The sequence below is a fragment of the Schistocerca americana genome, chromosome 7 (assembly GCF_021461395.2).
Source record: "Schistocerca americana isolate TAMUIC-IGC-003095 chromosome 7, iqSchAmer2.1, whole genome shotgun sequence".
NCBI classification, from domain to species: Eukaryota; Metazoa; Arthropoda; class Insecta; order Orthoptera; family Acrididae; genus Schistocerca; species Schistocerca americana.
In genome coordinates, this window is record NC_060125.1 from 355,072,534 (window position 1) to 355,098,527 (window position 25,994).

The window sequence follows — 25,994 nt, forward strand, 5'->3', positions numbered from 1 at the left end:
GTAACCGATATAACAACTGCACCAGATACTTGTCTTATATAGGCGTCGCCTACCGCAGCGCCGTATTCTGCATATTTACATATCTGTGTATTTGAATACGCATCTCTATACCAGTTTCTCTGGCGCTTCAGTGTATGTTTTGAGGGAGCGTATCTCCAGTATAAGATTATAATTCTACTTGGGTTCTTACGTTATCGCATAAGACTTATTTCGTGAGGCAGTGTGGCCTAACGACATAACTGTGATTGTACGTATTCAATAATTTCTCGTCTTCTGTGCCTGTGCGTACGAAACGTCGTAAGGCAACTCTGTAGACTATATGTTTCAGGGTGCATACTAATAATTCCCACTTTGCTCATTGGCGTTGATAATACAGTGGTATCTGATGCTGCTACAGAAATGAATTTACTTGTCTTTTTCTTTCCAACGTTAATAATTGTCAGCGAACTGCAGACATATTTTGAAGTAGTAACAATATAAGCGTCATCGAGTGTACCCGTCTTTGCATGTCGACAACGCTAGGACACAGTCTGTTACTTTACATCATCGCCACAGTCCTGCAATATTACTAGTAACAAACTGCAATTCAGCAGGCCGCTATCCGCCGATAAGCCCTTTGTGCACTAAACATGGACAGTGCCCTTATCGTCTCCCTTTGTGTGTTCGCGTGAGTCACTTCTGGTTCTACTGGCTACATCCTATCTAGAGACACACTTGCTCCCACGTCACCTGACCTTTCCTTGGCCGTGATAGGTTTTATATTTTGAGTCTCAAGATTCATTGAACACCTTGTACTACGAGGAGAGTCAATAAGTGATTCAACATTTTTCTTCTGCAAGCAGATTGGTTTTATTCAGGATTCCAAAACACCTTATTACTCCCCACTCTTCTGGCTACAAAACCACACGTTTCAACACGTGACGGTCTTACGCCACCTTACTAAGAGGGCCTTTATGCCCACCTGGCACCGTCGTACTAGCCGACATCGAAGCCAAGGTATTGCTACATCAAAAACCTACCCATCATCCACGTACTGCTTCCCGCAGGTTTCATCCTTCATTGATCCAAACATCTACATCTACATCTACATCCATACTCCGCAAGCCACCCGACGGTGTGTGGTGGAGGACACTTTGAGTACCTCTATCTGTTCTTCCTTCTATTCCAGTCTCATATTGTTCGTGGAAAGAAAGATAGTCAGTATGCCTCTGTGTGCGCTCTAATCTCTCTGATTTTATCCTCATGGTCTCTTGGCGAAATATACGTAGGAGGGAGCAATATACTGCTTGACTCATCGGTGAAGGTATGTTCTCGAAACTTCAACAAAAGCCCTAATGAGCTACTGAGCGTCTCTCTTGCAGAGTCTTCCACTGGAGTTTATCTATCATCACTGGTGAGCGATATTCAAGCAGTGGGCGAACAAGCGTACTGCAACCTACTTCTTTTGTTTTCGGATTGCATTTCCTTAGGATTCTTCCAACGAATCTCAGTCTGGCATCTGATTTACCGACGATCAACTTTATATGATCATTCCATTTTAAATCACTCCTAATGCCTACTCCCAGATAGTTTATGGAATTAACTGATTCCAGTTGCTGACCTGCTATACTGTAGCTAAATGATAAAGGATCTTTCTTTCTGTGTATTCGCAGCACATAACACTTGTACACATTGAGACTCAGTTGCTATTCCCTGCACCATGCGTCAATTCGTTGCAGATCCTCCTGCATTTCAGTACAATTTTCCATTGTTACAACCTCTCGATATACCACAGCATCGTCCGCAAAAAGCCTCAGTGAACTTCTGATGTTATCCACAAGGTCATTTACGTATATTGTGAATAGCAACGTTCCTAAGACACTCCCCTGCGGCACACCTGAAATCACTCTTACTTCGGAAGACTTTTCTCCATTGACAATGACATGCTGCGTTCTGGTATCTAGGAACTCTTCAATCCAACCACACAATTGGTCTGATAGTCCATATGCTCTTACTTTGTTCATTATACGACTGTGGGGAACTGTATCGAACGCCTTGCGGAAGTCAAGAAACACGGCATCTACTGTGAACCCGTGGCTATGGCCCTCTCAGGTCTCGTGGACGAATAGCGCGAGCTGGGTTTCACACGATCGTCTTTTTGGAAACCCATGCTTATTCCTACAGAGTAGATTTCTAGTCTCCAGAAAAGTCATTATACTCGAACATAATACGTGTTCCAAAATTCTACAACTGATCGACGTTAGAGATATACGTTTATAGTTCTGCACATCTGCTCGACGTGTCTTCTTGAAAACGGGATGACCTGTGCCCTTTTCCAATCCTTTGGAACGCTACGCTCTTCTAGAGACGTACGGTACACAGCTGCAAGAAGGGGGGCAAGTTCCTTCGCCACAATCTAGAGAAGGAACTACAGTGCACTCTTCCTCTGTGAAACAGCTTTGGAAAAAGACATTTAGTATTTCGGCCTTCAGTCTGTCATCCTCTGTTTCAGTACCACTTTTGGTCACAGAGTGTCTGGACATTTTGTTTTGATCCACCTACCGCTTTGACATAAGTCCAAAATTTCTTAGGATTTTCTGCCATAGAACTTTACTTTCGAATTCATTGAACGCCTCTCGCATAGCCTTCCTCACACTACATTTAGCTTCGCGTAATTTTTGTTTGTCTGCAAGATTTTGACTATGTTTATGTTTGCTGTGAAGTTCCCTTTGCTTCCGCAGTATTTTTTAACTTGGTTGTTGTAGCACGGTGGTTCTTTTCCATCTTTTACGATCTTGCTTGGCACATACTCATCTAATGCATATTGTACCATGGTTTTGAACTTTGTCCACTGATCCTCAACACTATCTGTACTTGAGACAAAACTTTTGTGTTGAGCCGTCAAGTACTCTGAAACAGATGGAAGTCGAAAGATGGGAGACGAGGGCCGTAGGGTACATGAAGAACAACAGTCCAGTGTAGTTTTGTGAGTTTCTCTCGGGTGTACAAACTGCTGTGAGGCCTTGTTTTAACATGGAGAAGGAAAAGTTCGTTTGCACTTTTGTGACGATGAAAATGCTGAAGTCGTTTCTTAAATATCCCGAGGGCAGCACTCGCCTTTGAGTAGCCCAACTGCTGCATGAGTGTGAGGATTACCAAAAGAGACGTCCAGTTGTGCAGCGAGGTGTTTCATTGTGATAAGTCTATGACCTCGAATGAGAGTGGCCGCACGTCCCAACGTCGCAGGAGTCACAGCTGCATGCGGCCTGTCGGCACGAGGGAGATCACACAAGTTCACACGTCATTGTTAAGATGATGACAGGCGCCTCGCCCAAAGTCTAACAGTGCTTTTGTTCATTGCTAGATCTCCGCAGACAATCTGCAAGCGCCTGCGAATATCTGCGAATTTCTGGTTTTCCTTTAAAAAAAAAAACCTCAGTGACAGCTCCCTGCTTGGAAGGCATTTCCGTTACAGACGCCATTTTGAAGGCTCCATACAGTGCTGCCATCTATTGGAACTTCATGAAACTGTAAGAGGAGGAGCAGAAATACTACGCGGTGTCCCACTACAAATTCCACAACCAAAATTGGCCGAGAAAAAAAAGTGCTGCATCTTTTATTGACTGCTCCCCGTAGGTCGCCGTTGAGCTTACTTTCAGCTGGTGTGACAGCGTCAGCCACTGTCGATATCTGCGGAGTAAACTCGGAGCCTCCAGATGTCTCTGTGGTACGCCTTTCTCCCTTATTGTATTGGCCAGTGTTAGTGTCTGCTGATGTGCCGAGACGAAGACTTAAAATTCTCACGCTGTTGGTCCATACCTTCTACGACTGCTAGCGAGCTTGCTACGAGACTGTGCTTGATAGCGATGTACACTCTATCACTTCTCCAACTGAACCAAATAATTCTTGACCGATTGCGATCTTACAGAACTACTACTGAACGATTTTAATGACTGTTAGGTTCAATAAATACATGGGTACACTACTGGAAAGGAGGCAATTGAATATGGCATTGCCGCGCAAGATTAGCCGAGCGGTCTCAGGCGCTGCAGTCATGGACTGTGCGGCTGGTCCCGACGGAGGTTCGAGTCCGTCCTCGAGTATGGGTGTGTGTGTTTGTCCTTAGGATAATTTAGGTTAAGTAGTGTGTAAGCTTAGGGACTGATGACCTTAGCAGTTAAGTCCCATAAGATTTCACACACATTTGAACATTTTAATATGGCACAAAAATTTCTTTGAAGTGAGTTTAGAGAGAATTCAAAGAATGTTCTTGAGAGGAATGTATCGTACATTGTTATTAGTCGACTAAAGGACTCATCTAGTTCGTTCTAATACAGCCGAGACATTTCTGCTGATGCCTTATTTCGGTGGGCACTTTAATTGGGTGTGAGCAATAGCTTGAGCTCAGCGACCTTTCTGATGTTCAAAATGTCGTACTACTCATGAAAACAGATCCATGAATTTTGTCCTATTGTTCCACTATCTCTTGGTTGTAAAACGTCCTGATTATTTAACTAAAGTCACGCAGACATTAGAACAGTGGATTCCTACTCGAGAAGAGGAAGATTCAAGTTTCACTTATTTATACGGATATTTTCTGCGGTTCTGCACTATCGCTTAAGACGGATGTTCTCCTGCTTCCTGCAAAGAGGCTGGTTGGGTTTCATCCTTCTATGCTTGTCCAACGGAGCTCGCAGTCCGATGCCAGTATAGTCGATACCGTCGAAGCCTAAATACTAACTTTTTCATTTCTTTATCGTTCTTTTATCGCCAGTTACATTCTTTGTTATTAAGTCTTCAGTACCATGAAGACAGCATACAGTAAATGTCATACTGGCATGAAGTATACTAGACGTTCCGATAAGCAAAACGTAATATACATTCTGTATACATGGAAAGATTACACATAGGGTTTCTCATTCAAAAATCGCATTTGAAATTCGAATATTCTTGTGAGGAATGTGTCGTACATTGTTATTAGTCGACTAAAGGACTCATCTTGTTCGTTCTGATATAGCCGTGACATTTCTGCTGATGCCTTATTTCGGTGGGCACTTTAATTGGGTGTGAGCAATAGCTTGAGCTCAGCGACCTTTCTGATGTTCAAAATGTCGTACTACTCATGAAAACAGATCCATGAATTTTATTCTATTGTTACACTATCCCTTGGCTGTAAAACGGTGGTCTTCGAGCAACAGGGCCTCTACTTCCCTTTGGATTCCTAGTTCTTGTCGGAGACATGGTTTGGCATTTCGTTTTTAGGTATTGAGACTTGAGACTAGCCGGCCGCGGTGGTCTAGCGGTTCTAGGCGCTCAGTCCGGAACCGCGCGACTGCTACGGTCGCAGGTTCGAATCCTGCCTCGGGCATGGATGTGTGTGATGTCCTTAGGTTAGTTAGGTTTAAGTAGTTCTAAGTTCTAGGGGACTGATGACCTAAGATGTTAAGTCCCATAGTGCTCAGAGCCATTTGAACCATTTTTGAACTTGAGACTAGATCAAAGGATGGTGGATAGTTGTCGTACGCCTACATCAATTCAGCATGGACTGCCTCAGCGTTGTTTACCTTCGAATGCAGAGAACTCACAACATCCGTTCAATACACAATCAGAAAATTTTGCATTAGTTTGGTGCATAAGTTCGTAGAGTTTTTATTTTGCTTGCTAGTGTTCCTGTTTGTATGGCTTTATTTATCGATTGTTATTTTTTATCTGCAGTTCACTGTTGTTAACTGAGTTTAGATATTCTCTCCCGGCGGGGTCAGCGATTTTTCTCTGCCTCGTGATGACTGGGTGTTGTGTGCTGTCCTTAGGTTAGTTGGGTTTAAGTAGTTCTAAGCTCTAGGGGACTGATGACCATAGATGTTAAGTCCCATAGTGCTCAGATCCATTTGAACCATTTTTAGATATTCTCATTTTGTCATTTGGAGATAATGAGTGGAGCTATAGGCGCTAGAAAGTGAGTGTTAAGTGGATAAATCGGAACATTCGCGACGTATTCTTCTGTTTTCGGTAGAGATATAACAGTAATGAATGCAGCCAGAGACATTTGCACCGTGCATGGGGATAATGTCATTAGACAGAGCACGCCAAGAAAATGGTGGAGGATGGTTTTGACATGAGTCTGTTCAGGAAGACATTCGGGATTTGATGAAGATCATTTAAAGGCATTAATCCAAGGTGGTCCACGTCATTGTACTAGAGAACTGCCAAATTATTCTTCCACCGTGCAACATTTGCATGCAGCTGGAAGGTTCAAAAATCGGGTGTATGGATAACGCATGATCTAAGCCAAACTCACAAAAATCAGCGGGTGGTCACATACGCATTTCTGATTGTTCGTTTTGAATTGGCTCGTGAACAACAGCGAGCATTCCTATCGTTACTGGTGATGGGAAATTGCGTCTTTCTGCTGATATACGGAAAAGAAAGGAATGGCTGAGCCCAAACAAAGCATCGACTCCTCTTACAAAAACCTGCGCACGTACACAGAAGCTTATGTTACGCATCGGGTGGAACAGCGACGGTGTGGTGCACTACGAATAGCTTCCCCGAAGTGTAGTCATCTCTGCTGACATTTGTTGTCAACAACTGAGACGTCTTGAAGACGCAGTCCAAAAACAACGGCCAGGAAGACTGCGTGAAGTGATGCTGCTCCGCGATATCGCCCGCCCGCTACACTGGACTTGGGTTGGAAAGACGTTCCGTTCCCACCTTATTCACCTGATCTTACGTCTTCAGATTTTATCTCCTCCCCTCTGTATCGAACAATTTTCTGGATGAAAAGTCGATCCGAATATGGCTCGACGACTGCTTCGCCTCAAAACCACGTTATTTCTACAGTCGCGGAATCGAAAAGTTACTCTAGCGTTGGCAGACTGTTGTAAATAGTGAAGGAGAATATGTTATTGATGACTCTAGTCTCTGTTATATGCATCTCTTATGTTCGTTAAACTTATTGAAAAACTGTACGAAGTGTAAGTAGAGAATTCAGGTTTTTATTTTGGTAACTCCACATAGCACTCTGCATATAAATCAGTGACTGTGCTGTGTGCAGTCTCTAGCTGGTTGGACTCATTGTTGGAATATTCGCTTGTGTAGTGTTCCCTAACAGCACGTAGCGTTGGGCAGTTGGAGGTGAGCCGCCAGCAATGGTGTATGTGGAGAGAGTTTTGAGAGGTTACTATAAGCGGATGATCTGGACTTGGTCCACCAGAGAAAGGTAATTTTTAAAGATGGAGTTCATGAATTGATATATGATGACTTTTGAACATTATTAAGGTTAAATATATTGTTTGTTCTCTATCAAAATCTTTCATTTGCTAACTATACCTATCAGTAGTTAGTGCCTTCTGTAGTTCGAATCTTTTATTTAGCTGGCAGTATTGGCGCTTGCTGTATTGCATTAGTTCGAGTAACAAAGATTTTTGTGAGATAAGTGATTCATGAAAGGTATAGGTTACTGTTAGTTAGGGCCATTCTTTTGTAGGGATTATTGAAAGTCAGATTGCGTTGCGCTAAAAATATTGTGTGTCAGTTTAGTGATGATCAGAATAAGTAAAGAGAACACAGTCTGAGTACGTTGAGTTTTGCTCAGCTGTTTGAAAATCAAATAACGTAAGAGGTTTTTTTTAAATTTTTTCTAAGGGGATGTTTCAGAAGTTATTCACTAACCAAATATAGAAATACAAAAGTTTGACAAGTTTGTGCTTCTCTGTTATTTTTTGGCGATGTCCTGCACATCTTTTTCTGAACTGGATGCTGGCAACTAGAAAAACAAGATACTGATACCCTTGTAGGTTTGCACCAATGTGGAGCATAGGAGTGTCATTAAATGTCGGTTAGCTAAAAGATTGAAAGCAATAGAATTTCAACGTCGGATGGCAATGCAATGTTATGAAACTTATATGAGTCGGACACAGGTGTACGAGAGGGCGGATAAATTCGAACGGAATGTAACAATAATTGAAGATTCGTCACTCCCAGCGCGCTCTATCTGTGTTGTCATTGCGAAAAGCACTGCGAGAGATGATGAGTTGGTACAGGAAAACAGGCGTATTGCAGCAACGATGAACATTAGTGTCGGATCAGCCCACCATATTGTTCATGCCGTACTGATGTTCCAGAAATTTTGATAAAAGAAACAAAAGAAAGTAGCTTGAATGTCTGCAGGGAGCTTTTGCTACATCACGAGGCTGAAGAGGAGTCATATCTTCATAGCACTGTAATGGGAGATGGAAGTTCGGTGCCCATTCAACCCATTGAAAGAAGCTCTCAGTGGCTCACGGTTCGCTGATGATGCAATCAGCAATGCATAATAAGTTAGAAAAAAGTCCCTAAAAATTGTTTTTACATAAAAACTGAGAAACTTGTCCAGCGTTGGCATACACTGAGATGACAAAAGTCATGGAATAGCGATGTGAACATATACAGATGGGCCGTGCGTTTCTAGGCGCTTCAGTCTGGAACCGTGTGACCGCTACGGTCGCAGGTTCGTATTCTGCCTCGCGCATGGATGTGTGTGCTGTCCTTAGGTTAGTTATGTTTAAGTAGTTCTAAGTTCTAGGGGACTGATGACCTCACATGTTAAGTCCCATAGTGCTCAGAGCCATTCGAACCATATACAGATGGCGGTAATATCGAATACACAAGATATAAAAGTGTGGTGCATTGTTGAAGCTGTCATTCTTACTCAGGTCATTCATATGAAAAGGTTTCCTACGTGATAATGGCCGCAGGACGGGAATTAACAGACCTTGAATGCGGAGTGGTACTTTGAACTAGACGCATGGGACTTCAACGTTGAGGAATTCAGTATTCCTAGATCCACTATGTCTAGAGTGTATCGAGACTATCAAATTTCAGGCATTGTCTCTAGCCACGGACAACGCAGTGACCGGCAGCCTTCACTTAACAACCAAGAGCAGCAGCGTTTGGCTAGAGTTGTCAGTGCTAACAAACAACACTGCGTGAAATAATAGCAGAGATAAATGTGGGACGTACTACGAACGTGTCCGTTAGGACAGTGTAGCGAAATTTTGTGTTAATGGTTTATGGTAGCAGACGACCAACGCGGCGAGTGCCTTTGCTAACAGCACGGCATCGCCTGCAACGCTTCTCCTGCACTCGCTACCACATCGGTTCGACCCCGGACGACTGGAAAAGCATGACCTGGTCAGGCGAGTTCCGATTTCAGTTGGTAAGAGCTGATGCTAGGTTCCAGTGTGGCGCAGACTCTTCGAAACCATGGACGCAACTGTCAACAAGGCACTGTGCAGGCTGATAGTGGCTCCGTAATAATGTGGGCTGTGTTTACATGGAATTAACCGATCGTTGACTAGAAATGGCCATGTTCGCTTTCTTGGCGACCATTTGCAACCATTCATGGATTTCATGCCCCCAAACACCGATGGAATTTTTATGGACGACAATGCGCCATGTTATCGGGCCATAATCGTGAGCGATTGCTTCGAAGAGCTTTCTGGACAATTCAAGGGAATGATTTGGCCACCCTGATCCTCTGACATGACTCCCATGGAACGTTTGTGGGACAGAATCATGCACAATATCCTGCACCGGCAACACGTTTGGAATTATGGACGGCTATAGAGGCAGCATGGCTCAGTATTTCTACAGGGGACCTCCAACGATGTGTTGAGTCCATGCCACGTCGAGACGCTTCACTGCACCGGGCAAAAGGAGATCCGATACTATACTGAAGGATATCCTATGGGTTTTGTTACCTCAGTGTAAATGCACTGAAAACTTGAGAGCGTCGAAAAATAAGTAAGTGTTGTATTCCGTTTTCGTAACAGATTCTTTTTAAAAAATCCCAGTTTTTAGTTGAATGACCCTTGCTTTGTCACGATACTTCAGGCTGCCTCATTTTGTGATGGTTCATGTAGCGGAGTTTTGCGTCACTGCGGTGTGAATACTTCGTAGTGTACCATGACTGCAGAAATGTACCTAAATACAAACAAAACTTAATTAAGGGCCCTTTTTTCCAGGCCGACTGTTGAAAGTTCATTAGTGCCGTTCGTACTGTTTTCTCGATCTTCTTCAGTCGGGGAACAGTTTTGTTTGCTACAAGAAAATTATCCGCATGGTCAGTACGACTACGTCAGGACTATCGTCAATTGACAGCTCAGTGAATATTGTTGTGACTTCCCTAGACGCGGCAACAGACAAGAAGGCGCGCTGAAAATGGCGCGCCCAGTGGCGGCACAGCAGACACGGCTGGCTGCACGTCTTCTTTCCGGACGGGTTCCGCGCCTGGGTACAGCATTACGGTGGACGTATCCGTGTGTTTCCGGTTAGGCCTGGACGAACGTCACCAGATTGCACTCGTCATGTGACCCCATAACCAGCTGCTGTTGCTGCCACTTGTGGTAGCTTTGCGTACTAAATTTCCCGTCACGTATTCAGAATAACATCAACAGATTTAATCATTTATTCTTCCCGATATACCGTACACGAATAGTAAGTACAGTCTTAAGATAAAAGAAACGACGCACCACGAAGCAATTATCGGAATGGGACAGAAATCGGTAGATGTGATGTACATGTACAAACAAACAGATGATTTCCATTTCAGAAAAATTAGATGATCTAATCTGTTCCCAGGACAACGGCTCTGCTTCCCTGGGAGACCCCGTGCGGCAGGCACGGCTGCAGCTGTCGGCCTCCGGCGGCGGCGGCGTGCTGCGCTGGGCGGTCTGCGCTCCCGAGTCCTGCTCGGCGGACGACGCGGCGCTCCTGCTGCGTCACAAACTGCAGCACCTGCTGCCCGCCTCTGGCGCTAACGACACTGCCGTCGACGTGTCGCAGAGTGCTTGCAGCGTGGCCGCCGCACCCCCGTTGGCTCCCAAGGAATGGGCATTCTTGTAAGTTGGCCCCTCCCATAGAAAGATCCATCAGAAAGTCCTAGGGTTGTTCTACTGAGAATGTCATTTACATGTTCACTCACCGGTATTTTCAAGCATTAAACCATAAAATAGCTCCGGCTCGTATTTTCTGCGATCTGTCTAAGGCATTCGACTGTGTGAATCACAATATTCTCCTAGATAACTTGAAGTTTTATGCGACTGATCGTATAGCCAACTAATGGGCAACGTGATATCTAACCAAAAGAATGCAAAAAGTTGTATTTAGAATTCAACCAATATAGTCAGGGTTCATAATTCTGACTGAGGAGGAATCACGTATGCTGTTCCCCAACGATCAATCTTAGGTACACTATTGCTTCTCATATACGTAGACAATCCTCCTTCTAATACACAACAAACAGAATTGGTCTGACTAGTTTTCTGCGTATGTTTTCACCCTCAATTTAAAAAAGACACAACCAACGATAAGTGTAACGTATGTAGAGTAAACAATAAATAAGGTGAAAACTTCAAAACTCTTGGGTGTCCATATTGGTGAGAGTATAAATTGGAAGATGCACAGTTTGGAACTACTAAAACAACTTAGGTTAGCGAGTTTCATTTGCGCTTACAATCATTGTAAATCTTGGGTAGAGACAAGTCAATCAGTTGACACATTGTGCATATTTTCATTCAGTAATGTCATATGGAGCCAACGGCCTTGCTGCAGTGATAACACTGGTTCCCCAGAGATCATCGAAGTTAAGCCCTTTCGGGCTGGACAGTACTTGGATGGTGACCGTCCGGTCTGCCGAGCGCTGTAGGCAAGCGGGATGCACTCAGCCCTTGTGAGGTAGAACTCAGGAGCTACGTAACTGAGAAGTAGCGACTCCGATCTCGTAAACCGACATACGGCCGGGAGAGCGGTGTCATATGGAGTAATGTTCTGGGGCAACGCATGTTTAAGAAAGAAAGTCTTCATTGTGCAAAAATGTGCTTTAAGAATAATATGTGGCGCTCGTCCACGCTCATCTTGTAGACATCTGTTTAAGGAGGTGAGCATTCTGACTACTGCTTCACAATGTATTTATTCCCTTATGACGTTTGTTGTAAATAACCCACTACAGTTCAAAAGTAGCAATGACGTACGTAATAACAATACCAGAAGTAAAAATGACATCATTACTCTATTCAGGTGGCCTTTAGGACAATGTTTCCAACAAAAATTTGCGCTTACTTGCCCACTGATATAAAATGTCCGACAGGCAGCAAATCAAAATTTCAAAGGAAACTGAGACGTATCTCCTTGACATCTGTACATCTTTTTTCGTTTTGGAAAAAAGGAAAAAGATTTAGAAATGTCGAGATATAACCATATGTACAAATTAATTTGCGATATGAACGTAAAATGTTTCGTTCCACATCAGTTCCATCTATCGTGAAAATTATTCATGGAACACGAAACTAATTAACTAACTAAGAAGTTTTGGTCGTAAGTATAGTCGACGGACATACCCATACTTTCAGTTCATTATCTTGAGAATCCGTCTGGTGTTGAAACGAGACAGCAGACAGGAAGCATTTTCATGCACGAGAGGATGAAAGTGGTACATGGCTGGGGGCTGCGGGGGGCGTAAATATTTACATATCTCAATAATAATAACTACATACGACACATCGGCCTGGTGCTACTCTTTCAGTTGGACGCTGTTTCGGCGAAGCAACTATTAATGAGAGCGCCTCAGGTTCAATAACACAGAAAATCACCTATGCTCAAATCCCGCAAACGTCACTCAAAATAATAGATCAAGTGTTGCATTACAAAACAGATAGGATATCTGTATTACTAAAATGCTGTCCCAGAACCTGAAATCAGTACCAGTTGCAGCGTAGAGGCAACAAATATACGATTTCCAATATTTCCTGTAAATATTGACCTAATTAAAAAATTTAAAACGCTATCGTAATGTACTCATTAAGAGGTATAATCTCATGTTAAACGTTTTACGCAGTAAATATCACAGAAACTGTTTGTCTTGAGGTATTGTAACTTACAGCGCGTAAATTCGCGGACGTTATTCATCCAGCACTTGAGAATGTGAGCACTTGGCGACTTCCAACAAAGTTTACACGTAATTTCAAACCTTCACGAAACTTTTCCTCGCTGACACTCCCTACAAAACGACCGAAGGAAAAAGTTTATTTCTTATTTCGTTTCCGTTGTTCGTTCAGTCAAACTCCAGCATTAGGCACGACTTTTTAATTTATTTTCTTCTTTACTACTCTGTTCTCAACACACTTTGCCTGCGGTGTCTACATACCTCATTTAATGTACCTACGAAATTATATCTTTGCACGACACACAATTCAGGAGATATGACGTTATAAACATTGAGATGCGTGAAACACCTGCTTTTGCTTCAAATTGAGGGCAAATAACCCTGTTTGTATTCATCCAGTCAATTACAACGAGAGCACTTAGCAACTTCCAACAAACTTTAAGCGTAATTTCAAACATTTCCTAAACTTTTTCACACTTGCATGATTACAGGCAAATATTTAACACATTAGCTCATCAGTAAAGTAATCAGACTTTAGAAGCTGTTTTATACATGGGAACTCTATTCTTTAAAGAGTTGGGGTGTTACTAATGTTACAATAAATGCCCTCTTAGCGAGAATTTTATAAACACAGTGACTGTTGCCTCATAATAAAAGGAACTCACGTAATCAGTCAGCGAACCTCTAAAAAATTAACATACCACTGTAAGGAACAATAATAAAGGCACATATTCACATGTTGAACTTGATGATGATATTTTATCAGAATATTTTAATGATCTGAAGATTGCGGTAAGCTGAAACCGGTAATAAAGTGTAAAGAAATCTGTGTGATCCAGACGGACTTGTGAAAATAAAAGTGCCAAAGAACATTTTGATACTCACTCTTCAGTAAATATATATAATTCTTACAAGTCGCTACTGTGCAGTCAATGCTTACTTGCTGTCACATAAGAGTCCTCAAACGCAAGTATTTTTAAACACAATCGTAAACATTTTTGTTACTTTCCTTTGTTCGGATACTAGTGTGTCACAGACAGTTCTTTCTCCTACCTCTTTAACATGGTTCATTGTAATCGTATCCTTGTTTCTCGTTTGTTTTGACGGGCCTCCGTCGAACATGGGATGACGATCTGCCGTGGGCCTCGCCGCGTCTCCGCTGAGCATGGAAGAAGAGAGAAAGGTTACTACTGAAGGTCTGAGCGTGTCGTGAATGCGTGGTTACCTTTGTTCCATTTCACATGTGTCTATGGCGACGTTATATTGGAGATCTATTCTTGGCAGCATAGTCTTTCCTTCTTTATTTGCCGAATCTTTATGTCGGTTTACCAATAGTCTATTCGTCTCCAGATTTTCATATGTGTAGTCATCTCCCATCTCTCAGTACGATATCTGAAGGTGTTGTAACTTACCATAAGGACTATCGAATATTTCTACTGCTAGAACAGTTAAATGCAATAATGGTCATGTATAGGAAGGGATTTGAAACGATTTCCTTGATCTTTTCTGGTCCAGGCTCTTCTTTCTAGCAAATCTTCTGCGTGGCATCTTCTGTTCTTGGTGCATGTTACTGTCTTCTCACTTGTGTCTTCGTTCTTCTGTGGACCAGGAATTGGGATTGAAGATCTGCTAAATCTCGTTGTCGTTTAATCCGTTCTTACGGCGTCTTCTTTGAAATTGTTGTGTATTCCTTTATTGTATTCGGTTGTTCATCTAAATAGATTGGACAGCCTTCCATCGTTTTCTCGCTCCGTCCCATGAGTATTCAGGGGCCGTTTCGCGGTTGTTGCGTCCCGTATGGTCTGATAACGGTTTCAGCGATTCTGCAAGTTGAGCTACAGTACGCGTCTCTTCTTCTTCCTGTGGTGAATTTAAACACCCACTCTTCCTCGCTGTACTATGTCCGCCTTCGTTCCGGTTCAGGGGACATCCCTCATCTCTCCATATGCTGCTTTGAACAGTTCGCGATAGAAGTGTCAAGTATCTACACTTTCGCAAAACCATTGTTATGGAGCTTGTATTTGGCCTATGTATGAGTAAAGCTCTCTTCATGGTATATGTTCATTATATCTAGGATCAGTTGTAGCTCTCCAAACGTTCCCCCCAGATGTATTATCGTCTAGGACCGTTGCTTCCACCAAGGCCTCTTCTTTCGACATCTCGTAAGGTGACGCACCAGGCACTCACGCTCAGTGTCCCCTCCTCTCACGCCTGACCGCTCTCCTCAGTCCTGCCGCCGATCTGACTGCAATGATGCTGCACCTTGTCTGCTGACTTCATATCTAATACAATGCTTGTTTCCGACCACATTTTCTTCCTTTCTTTGTACCTACACGTATTCCCTTTTCCTCTGATATCAATATTTATTTTATTACAACCACTACTCCCTTAAGTTACTTTATAAACATTAAATCTTTTATAACTTCACACAAAGGATCATTAATTATGTCGAAAAATTGTTTTTCTTATCACTATTTTTACTTACTTATCTTTTTTTTCTCCCCATTTTGTTTAATTTTTCCTTAAGATAAAGAACATGGTTTCCTCATCTTCATCGCGATAGATAGTAAGACTGAAGTTGATGGTGATGACGATTAGTGAGTTAATGATTTTTCCCATTACCGCTTATTATTTTTTCTAACTGCAAGTACACTATGTTATTTTGAAAACTTCGCACCTTGACTTCGACTCTAGCGTCTTTTTCTCAGCAATCTCTTCTTTTTGGCGTTAGCTGTAACAGAACTTCAAAAACACAGATTATCCTCTTTCTCTACTCCTTTCCCTTTTCAAAAATATTCTCTATTGTTCTACTCCGTTGTTTTAAAGTTTAAAAATTTCTTTTATCAGTTGTACGTATCCCTTTCCCCTTTTTCTCGATAGTAAACTTTTATGTTCCTTCCTTTCCCCAACATACCCTTCCTTATTGAAATCTTTTCTGGGTCAATCTTACTTCCTACTGTTTATCTCCTTCCACGAAATAACATGTTTCTTGCTTAGATTAATACTTCAATTCTCTTTTCTAATTATTATCTCCTAACGACATCTTATATTCATTTCCCTCATATCTTTTTCAATACCAGATTGTGTACCTTTCACAAATTATATATATATGCCTCACATATTCCCCCAAAATATCTCCTCAATTATTTGTTCACTGTCCTTGACGGAACAAATCAGAAATGCCTATCTCCATCTTACCTAACTGTCTATTCTCTTCCTACTTTTTCACTTCCTTTCATCCACAAAAATCAACTTCCTCCTCCTCCACACTACATCTTTAAGAGAGAATCTAATACTATTTCGTCAAGCTATCCACATGCTGATCGCTATCCACCTCCTTATTTTCTACTCTTTCCCCAGAACACATTTCGTTTGCAGAAGAGTTACTTTAGTTCTTTTTTTCTGTCATTTCTTCAACACTCTCCTTTTTACCTTCCTACCAAATTAATTTTATTTAGTTAACTGAGATAGGAACAACTTAAAAGTTTTATCTGTGTGCATTTTGTTATCTTTCTTTAGTTTCTGGACATTTAATACAACTAAATTCTCGTGTGGAGCTACTCCCTTTTCTCGAACAGTCCACAGGTATACTGCCGGTTCATAGTGTCCAACGGGCACAATATTTCGGCGATCAGACATGTCGCCATCGTCAGGTGCGCTGACTGACTGAGCTCCTGAGGCGGGCTGCCGATTTAAATCCCCTCCCCCCGCGGGCCGCTCTCTTCGCCGTCCGCGCCCGCGCGCCGGCGGTCGCGACGCCGGGAGAAACTGAAGAATTACATCATATACTTTCTTTTCGTCTCTCTAGCCTTTATATAATTTTAAATAACTCACTTGGTGCAAACCTATGGTAAATTATCCTCTTGGCACACTATTTCTCTCTCCATTACATATAAAAGAGCTACAACTTGTACAGTTTGGTTATCATCAGTTTTTGTGCTGCTGTCTATATTCACTGTTACTAACTCCTGTTCCCCATCATCGGTCGATTCCCAGTCAATTGAATCCCAGCATGCTGGTCTTTGTATCCGATTACTCGCTAAACCTAATTCAGAGTCTTGCTGATCAAAACCTATTAACACGTTTAATTTTATAATTAACTTAATTTTACGATTGAACCACTTGTGACTGGTCTTCGTGCCGTTCATCTCGTCAATTCTGTCTTTTACCTGGGTTTGGTGGCCTCAACTCGACTTCCTGTACCGGTCCATTTCCACTTGAGTAACCTGTATTTTGTTGTTGAAAACCTCTAAACCTTCCGGCTTCTTCTAGGGGCAAATCCACTATTGTAATTCCGCTTTCGCGGCGCACCGAAAACATAATTATTGTTCGTCCTATGCGCGTTTCCAAAACCGTAATTATTATTGCCACTCCTGCCAAATCGATAACCTTTTCCTATGTTATCATTGTCATTGTAATTATTATTAAAGCCTGATCGGTTGCTGTTATTCCCACTATCATTGATTTCTCTGATTGCACGTTGTTTTCTTGCGTCATCTTCACTGACTATGAATTCAAGTTCTCTTAACATCCCTTTAAATACTTACATATTATCTCCCTTCCTACCAACCAATGACTGATGATAACGTAACGGTAACTTCATTGTGCACATACGTATCAGTTCCCCATCACTGTATGGGTTATCTAAGCACTGATTCTTTTTTGTCATTTCTTCGAAAAGTCCAACCGGTATCTTTTCTCCAGAATTTTCGAATAACTCTTTCTGTAACGACTCATACATTATTCTATTTTGGGTTTCTGTGAACCAATATCGCTCCCAGAATGCGGATTTAAATTGCTCATATGATTGACAGTTTGCAGCTACACTTTGCATGGTTTCCGCTATTGCACCGTCCATACGCCCACAAATAAAATCAAGTTTATGTCTAAGTGGCCAACGCTCTTGTATACCAATCTGGAATTAATTTATAAAAGTGCGTGGGTTTAAGCCGTTCCCGCTTTCTATGTAATGTTGGAATTTTCTGCTGTCAAAAAGTGATCTTTGTCAAATTTTTCTATTCCACCATACAGCGTTTGTGTTTTGTCAACATTTTACGTTCCCTTCAACTGTGTCATGTTTTCCCGTGTTCATTCTACACTATTTGGGTTCTGAGATGACAGATCTACGTCCCGTTTTGCATCGTATCTACGTAGGGATGTGCAGTTATCTAAACCATATCTCCGTCGTGTATCTGACTGAAAGATTCGGTTAAATTTCCCATTACTGGACCAGTGTTTTGTCTTCCTATTTGATTCATATTGACTTGCGGTCTATGACCTGTTGTACTGTAACTTGGAAACTGCAGAACTGGTACAGGTGTCGCCATAACTTGCTCTGTTCTCGCGTCACTCGCGTACTTTCGGAGGGTCGGCCGCTGTTCTGTAGGAATGCTCACGTTCACCATTTCTCGCTCCATTGTCTGTCTGTTGTGGCCACACATTACCTGCTTCGCTCACCTGTGTTCACTGTTCTTTTCCTATTTGCCTCTGTATCGTTTTGATAATTATTGACGCAACCTCTTGTGGATATACGAATGGAATCTCATGGTTCAAATGGCTTTAAGCACTATCGGAGTTAACATCTGAGGTCATCAGTCCCCTAGACTTAAAACTACTTAAGCCTAACTAACTTAAGGACATCACACACATCCATGCCCGAGGCAAGATTCGAACTTTCGACCGTAGCAGCAGCGCGGTTCCGGACTGAAGCGCCTAGAACCGCACGGTCACACCGGCCGGCGGAATCTCATGCCTTTTTTGTGTTTCCGCTACTGCTACGGAAGATTGCACAACTGACTTGTTAGCTTGTGGATTTCTATCCATCACTATGTCGGATGATACCACTGATTCCGTTGCCGCACGACCGCTTTCTGCACGATTCTCGATATACTGTTTCGATTCTGTACGAAGCTGTTCATACTGTTCCTGATTTTTTCTAACTATGTCTTCAATGCGTGTACCGAATCTTTTTAATGCGGCTCGCGTGACACGTTTTCTGACATTGAGCTCTTCCACGTTTTGTTGCGCCTCACCAGACGTCTTACGTGCTAACTTATCCACTCTGTGATTAACGTTAGACAGTGCATCCTTTACCTGGTCAACGTCAGGACACATATTTTTCTGGTCAGACATTAACGCGCGGGTCTCTCGCCTCTCTTCGGCTTTCAGTAAACTGTTCCTTAACTTCCGTTCGTAGTTTTTGTTGATCTTCGCGGACTTTTTTGAGTCCAACATACGTTTCACATTTGAGACCATTTAAGGCAGCATTTGTCTGTGTTTTTAAGTTCGCTGTTTCGGGTTTTAAATTCGCCGTTTCGGTTTTTAAATCTGTTAACCCTGACTTTGTTTCAAGTTTCAAGTCTGCTAACCCTGTATTTGTCTGTTTTACGACCATAGTGAGCTGTTTCAGTATTGCGAACACACTATCTGACTCTTCGGCATCGTCACCTGTCACTAATTGATGTAAATTTTGCCGTTCGCGTCTTTCACGTGGCGCCTCACCGACTTCCGTACATAGTGCGGACGCACTTACAGACATTTTTTCTGTTGGAAACTGTCCCGTATGATTCAGAATCACAATATTTGGTTCAACGTACTGGAGTTGTTCGTCCTCTGTTCTACTTCTGACCCACTAGCTCCGTCATTTGTTTGTTTTTGTGAATTCTCTGACTGTCACACCAATCGCGAAACTATCACCATTCCCTCTGCACTATCACTACGTTCCGTTCGTTAACTCAAACTTGATACTTTTTTTTTGTACACTAATTTCTATCGTGTCAAGATCTTCAGTTTGCCATTTCTGTGATAATTTCCGTAATTCCGCCTTCTCCGACCGTCTAACCTCTGTCTTTGTCGAATTGTGCAAACTGGCGGTCTCGTAAACATCAAGTTATATAATCTTACACGCTTCCAAAATATGATAGAAAGTTTCTTTGACTATGTACACGTCCTTATCAACGCTGTTCACTGTTTTCAGACTTTCAAACAAACTTAACAACGCCGTGAAAAACTTCGCGCGTGCCAGCACAGTCATGCGCAATTACTTTTACACAAACATAAACCTTATCTCATCTATTAATACAACTTTTCTACACTTTGGATCACACATTTACTGTATCCTGACCACTATACATTTGCATAGATTGGGTAACCTGCTCACAAAAACAACAACACAAAAAAATTTTTCAATTCAAAATTTTAATTTCCCTTCCTGATATGACTAATTGCCACCCAGGCAGCCCAATTGCCATCCTGGCAGGGTCGCCATTTGTAAGGTTATGGTTAGGTGCTTTCTTATTCTATAACTAAACACAACTGTGTAAGCTATAATGACATCGTTTAATATTGCAATTTTGTCACGGAAATACACGCTTACACACAGCTTACAAGGTGAAATTGTTAAGACAGTTGTCAAAATGACGCATCTCGGCCTCTGAAGGTGAACTTATCCTAAACACAAAGTTATTAAATTGTAACTCTCAGAAAATTAAACAATCCTACACACAACAATATTAAATTTGAAACGTCCCCTTTGAACAATTATACATGACTGTCCTTAAACTGACACACAATATTTTTAGCGCAACGCAATCTGACTTTCAATAATGCCTACAAAAGAATGGCCCTGGCTAACATTAACATATACCTTTCACAAATCACTTACCTCACAAAAATCTTCGTTACTCGAACTACTGCATTACAGCAAGCGCTACTACTACCAGCTAAATAAAAGATTCAAACTACGGAAGGCACTAATTACTGATAGGCATAGTTAGCAAATGAAAGATTTTAATAGAGAACAAACAATGTATTTACCTTAATAGTGTTGAAGAAATCATAATATACGTAGCAGTTCATGACATCCAGTCTTACAAATTTCAAAACTCCGCCATTTCTCTCCCCACATCCACCACTGCTGGCGGCTCACCTCCAACTGCGCAACGCTACGTGCTGTTCACATCCAGCTGCCCAACACTACAATGCCAGACAACAATGCAAACTAGCCACAGACTACACACACCACAGCCAGTGATTTTCATACAGAGCGCTACGTAACGTTGCCAATAAGAAAACATAAACAGCCTACTTACATAGCCCCCATGCTCCCCACAAAAACGTTTACAAATTGTTTTGGTCAGTGGCCAATAATGATTTGATAAAATTTTTCATAATTACAATAACAAAGATATCAAATACACACACATATTGATACAATGTTGGTCAAAAGCTAAAATTTTCTCACAGTCCATAAAGACAGTCCTGATCATTCATCACAGTAAAATTGCAGTGTTTTTCTGAAAGTCTGAGCAGTAAAAGAAAATGCACACGGAAGTAGTGGATTTCCATGCAGTCTTGAGGAAGTAGTGTTGTCCTTCCAACGGAAAGACAGTGCTGACTCTCGACATGCAGACAGGTAATGAGCCACAACAGAGGAAACCCACAGCAGAGTCATTCGTCGTTTTGAAGAATATTGTTAGATAGGTCATCACAGAGCAGACCCACTATAGTCTTGGTAGAGAGTATGGTATTGGTGGGCCACCAAAGGTGCAAACCCACTGCAGTCCTTGTAGAAATAATGGTATTGATGGATCATCAAAGATGTAGACCCACTGTAGTCCTTGTAGAGATGGCCAGCAGCCATCTGCTGCGACTGTGCAGGTGCACAATCACCATCGAAGAGTCTTGCGGACAATATAGCAAGTCCATAATCACCACTTGTGCACTCACAAAGTTTTTGGAATTGTCCTTAGAACCAGCAATGCTGTTATCCAGTCCCTTGCTGAATTATTAACACACGTGCAAACACTAACAGTCCATACTTCTCACATAATGTCCATATACTATGACCAACAGAAACGTGTGCAGTGAAATGGAACTTACAAGTTAATAATATGATGAACTGGTGTCAATTACAATTTTATAACATAAGAATACAATTACAAAGGTACAAAATACATCATTAAAGAACATAACAATACAGATAACATTTGTAGTGCAGGCTTTACAAAAGAATTGAAATAACATATACATCAGTGTTACAGGAATTATGACATGAGTACATACATAAAAGATCAGACTAACTTTCGAAACATCAACTTCACACATGAGCATTAAAACATAACAGAATAAATAATGTCTAAACATCTTTACAAAGAAAATAACATATTATCAGAAAAATTCTACAACATAACAACATCAGCTAAACACATAAAGACAGGAAAAACACAAATACACAAGGGTACACAAACACATAGAGGGATAAGACAAAAGGAAAGGACAGGGTTTGTTTTACTGCAGTATTTTGCATGGAGATCTCCCTTCGTTCATCATTATTCTCAAAAAGTCCTATCTAAGCCTGCTTTCTGTATTCTGTTCACATCCTCTTTCAAAATTAGTTTTCCTCCACTGTACACTACTTTTTTGGCCAAACCATTTTCTTATAGCTTCTCAATGCATTTCTTCCAAATCATCACAACTTGTTCTCTTATATGGCCTACCCCATCTTTAGCTAACTTAAATCTACTGAGCTCAGATATATATACCAAGGGATGAGGCAATGCAGCAGCACATAACAAATTAACACAAACAGCAATGACAAAAAAAATAGAAATTGGCAAAGCAAGCAGCAGTAATATAATAAGTTATATCTAAACATGACAGACTCACAAGCAAAAAAATATTACAGTAAAGATGGCCATGTCTAATACCTATGTCAGATCTTATCACTTGAGTGATGCATCACAAAACTTACTCTGCAAGAAAGTTACCAAGTCATTAAAAAATTATTTATGCAATTGCTATGAAGGGAAATGTCTATTTGTGCTCTCTTTTCTAAGAAAGTACATCATAAACGTATTCTTTACTGGGTCTGTAGACAGAAAATAGTGATATTAGTACATCTATTAAATTTTATAATAACCAATGCTGGAGTGCATCTAGAAACTAAATATTAAATAAAATGAGCAAATATGTACAAAGGAAGGCATGAAACATCATTCATTAGCCATATGGCATTTCATAAGGTAGTAAAAAAATCTCTCAACTAGGAGGACAGTAGTCATAATCAGGTGTATAGACATAAAAATATTTCTCGTCATTTCATTAGGCATTTCAGTAAATATCATAAATTAAGAGCTCCACAGTGTTATCATATGTTTTCAAGTTTGAGCATGACATATTTGTGATGCTTTCTACAAAGGAATGTCAATAGCGAGGATAATGGCCCCCATTTTTTTCACCACCTGTGCCTCTGAAAGGCACACACTAATGGCTTTTTTCCAGGCGACTGTCGCGCAGCTCGGTGCCCATGACTCATTATGCACAGGTGGTCACTTAACTTTCTTACCGAAATATTTACGACACCAGTTTGCACTACAGTGACAGTCTCATATAAAAAATTTCACAGGTCGAGAATTTGTGTTGCAAATGTGTAGAAACAAAATCCTATGAATATAACAGTGTTCAAAAAGTTTTCGTCGGGATTGTGATACATTCACGCATTTACACACATTTCATAACTCTTAAAGTACGATTCTTGGTTTCCAACATCCTTTTCCACAAATCAAAGTCCCTAACCTCTACTCATTATTCATATACATATTCATCGACACTTCTTCAATATTTCATCATAATAAATATGTAGCATAATCAAATTCCTCATATATGGTAGCATCATCTTATTGATCATAAACATACTTCAACAGCATAATACACATCGTCATCGTAAACATAACATAGTAACACCTCAGTCAAATCTCAAAAACGTCGTAGCTTTCTGCAATAATGTCAGAACCTTAAAAAAATTCTCTGCTCATTTCAATAGTGTCATCTACCTCAAACGTACTTTAAAATCATGCTCCCTTACCAAATACATCATTCAAAGCTCTCATAGTATCGCAATGGTTCCAAAAAAATATGAGCAGTTCACAAAGTACAGACAAAATACAATTTCATAAGTGTGAAGTTACCCAACTGTGTAATTGCGTAAACATGTGTCACTGATGAAGTAAAAAAAATGTTTATCTCTCAGTTAAATGATCAGATAGCTGTGTAATTTGTGTGTTAGAGAAATATGGTACCAATGTGTAAAGTTGTATAAGCAAATACCATATTAGCTAGGGCTCCTTGTGCTTTCCAAACATATGGTACACAATGTAAGCGTGTACCCCCCTGAGGATTAATGTAATTATACCCTCAGGTGTTACAGATTACAGCAATGGAATGAAATGTATTACGGAAAACCTTTGTATCATTGTACTTCAAATATCTTTAAAAAGAAATGTTTTAAGTACAAAATTAATCACTCAAATACGTGTCCTGCAGCGCTAAACGTGCATTTTGCTGTAAGATAATGTTTGTGGAAGTGTTGTAGTTATTGTCCTCCAAAAGCTAAGTTCTGCAGAAGCCAATGTACTTATCTCATGATAAACAAAAGTGAAATGCTTTGCATATAGATATCTTAGTTATTACACTTATTGCCGTGGTAAAGAAAGTACTGTGCTGTAATGTATTGTTGTGCTATGGAAAAGGCAGTCTCATTGTAGCTATACCACAAAAGTTACTACTAAAACATGTTTTACTTTCCAGAATAATACAGAAAAACTGTGCAGATATAAAACAGAAACACTGCAAAAGCAACATTGCAAATTGTCACTCATTAGTAGTGTCGTGATAAAATCGTGTAGCTGTCACATAAACTAACCACTGTATCATCTGGTATCTCACTGAAAGTACTTTAAATCCAGAATGTATTTTCAAGTAAACCAAAATGTTCCATTAAAATCTCATTAGCAGTACCAGTAAATGTTCTATGAATGTAAGCCTTATAGTCGTTACGTAATCGTGCAACTAACAAGCAAGAATGTACACACACAATAACACTGTGACATCTGTTCACTATAACAATGCATTCGTAATTTCTGTTTAAATAAGTTCTCTTGGTTCTTGACTGGATATTTAACTTCAAAAATTGTTGCATGGTAACAGTTTCTAAGTCTGACAATGCATACTAGATATGTGAAGTGAAAAGTTTTATGGCAAAGACAAAGTTAAAAAGCAGATTATCTTTCAATAAACGGTTTTACATGTGAAATGTGCTGTAAACCTTTACTCTTCCTAGTATGCAGAGGTTCAACCTGAACGCAATTATCATGCGGTATACGTAGATAAAGAATACTGGAATTTTTCTCAAGGTTAGCGTCTATGTTATTTTTCTTTGAGCCAGCCGGCGCACGCGGCTGCCTGCGGTGCGAGTCATTGTCTGTCTCTTTGTTGGTGCACGTCATTATTAGGATTAGGAGACCTAACTTTTGCAAATTCACCTTGTCGAGAAGGCCCTGCCCTGTTTGAAGCTCGCCAGTTCTGATGGAATTCAGGTCTGTCGTTTTGTCTGTAGTTTACATATTTTCTTGTTTGTCGGTCATGTGGTGGAGAATTTCTCCCAGAATCGTAACTGCATGGTGGACCGTTGTGTCTGCAGTTATTCTGTGTCCCTTGATAATAATTATTTTCGTTCCCATATTGTCTGTTTCCATGGTTATCTCTGTCATATTCATTTCTACAGAAATGTGATCTTTCTCTGTAACCATTACTCTGTCAGTGGTTGTCATATGGGTGATGTCTGTTTTTTTCACAATTTGCGTTGTAAGAATAGCCTTGTCATGTCCATTTATTATTTCTTTCATCGCGGAATTGTGAGGGGTGTGACCTGTAATTGTTGTGCTCCTGTTTTCGCGTCCCGTGATTGTCAGTGTCGATTTCCAATTCTTGTAAGAGTCCCTGAAAAACTTCAGTGTCGTCTTTGCAACGTCCTGCCAAAATAATATGTCGTAAATGTTCACGCAATTTGATTAAACAAATGCGGATGAGTTCTGAGGGGCTGTATGGGTTTGAAAGATACTGATTCTTATGTAACATGTCTTCGAAATATTTCACAAGACTGGAAAATTCAGATTGTTCGAAATGTTTCAACATTATGATGCTATGTTTTACTCGGTCTTGTGTAGCTTGAGACCAATATGCATGGTAAAATCCTCCTTCACTGTGACAATCGTGAATGACTGATCGCATTCTTACAGCTGGTTCATTCTCTGAG

The 25,994-nt window shown here is 40.9% G+C and overlaps 1 protein-coding gene across 1 annotated transcript in view; it reads left to right on the plus strand.

Annotated features, from left to right (window-relative positions):
- The window catches only part of LOC124622546 (nose resistant to fluoxetine protein 6-like), a 381,634-nt gene that overhangs the window by 170,275 nt on the left and 185,365 nt on the right, over window positions 1-25,994 (plus strand). Inside the window, exon 5 of the mRNA XM_047148283.1 lies at window positions 10,600-10,859. Within this exon, the coding sequence (XP_047004239.1) occupies window positions 10,600-10,859 (260 nt within the window). The remainder of the gene's footprint in view (window positions 1-10,599; window positions 10,860-25,994) is intronic.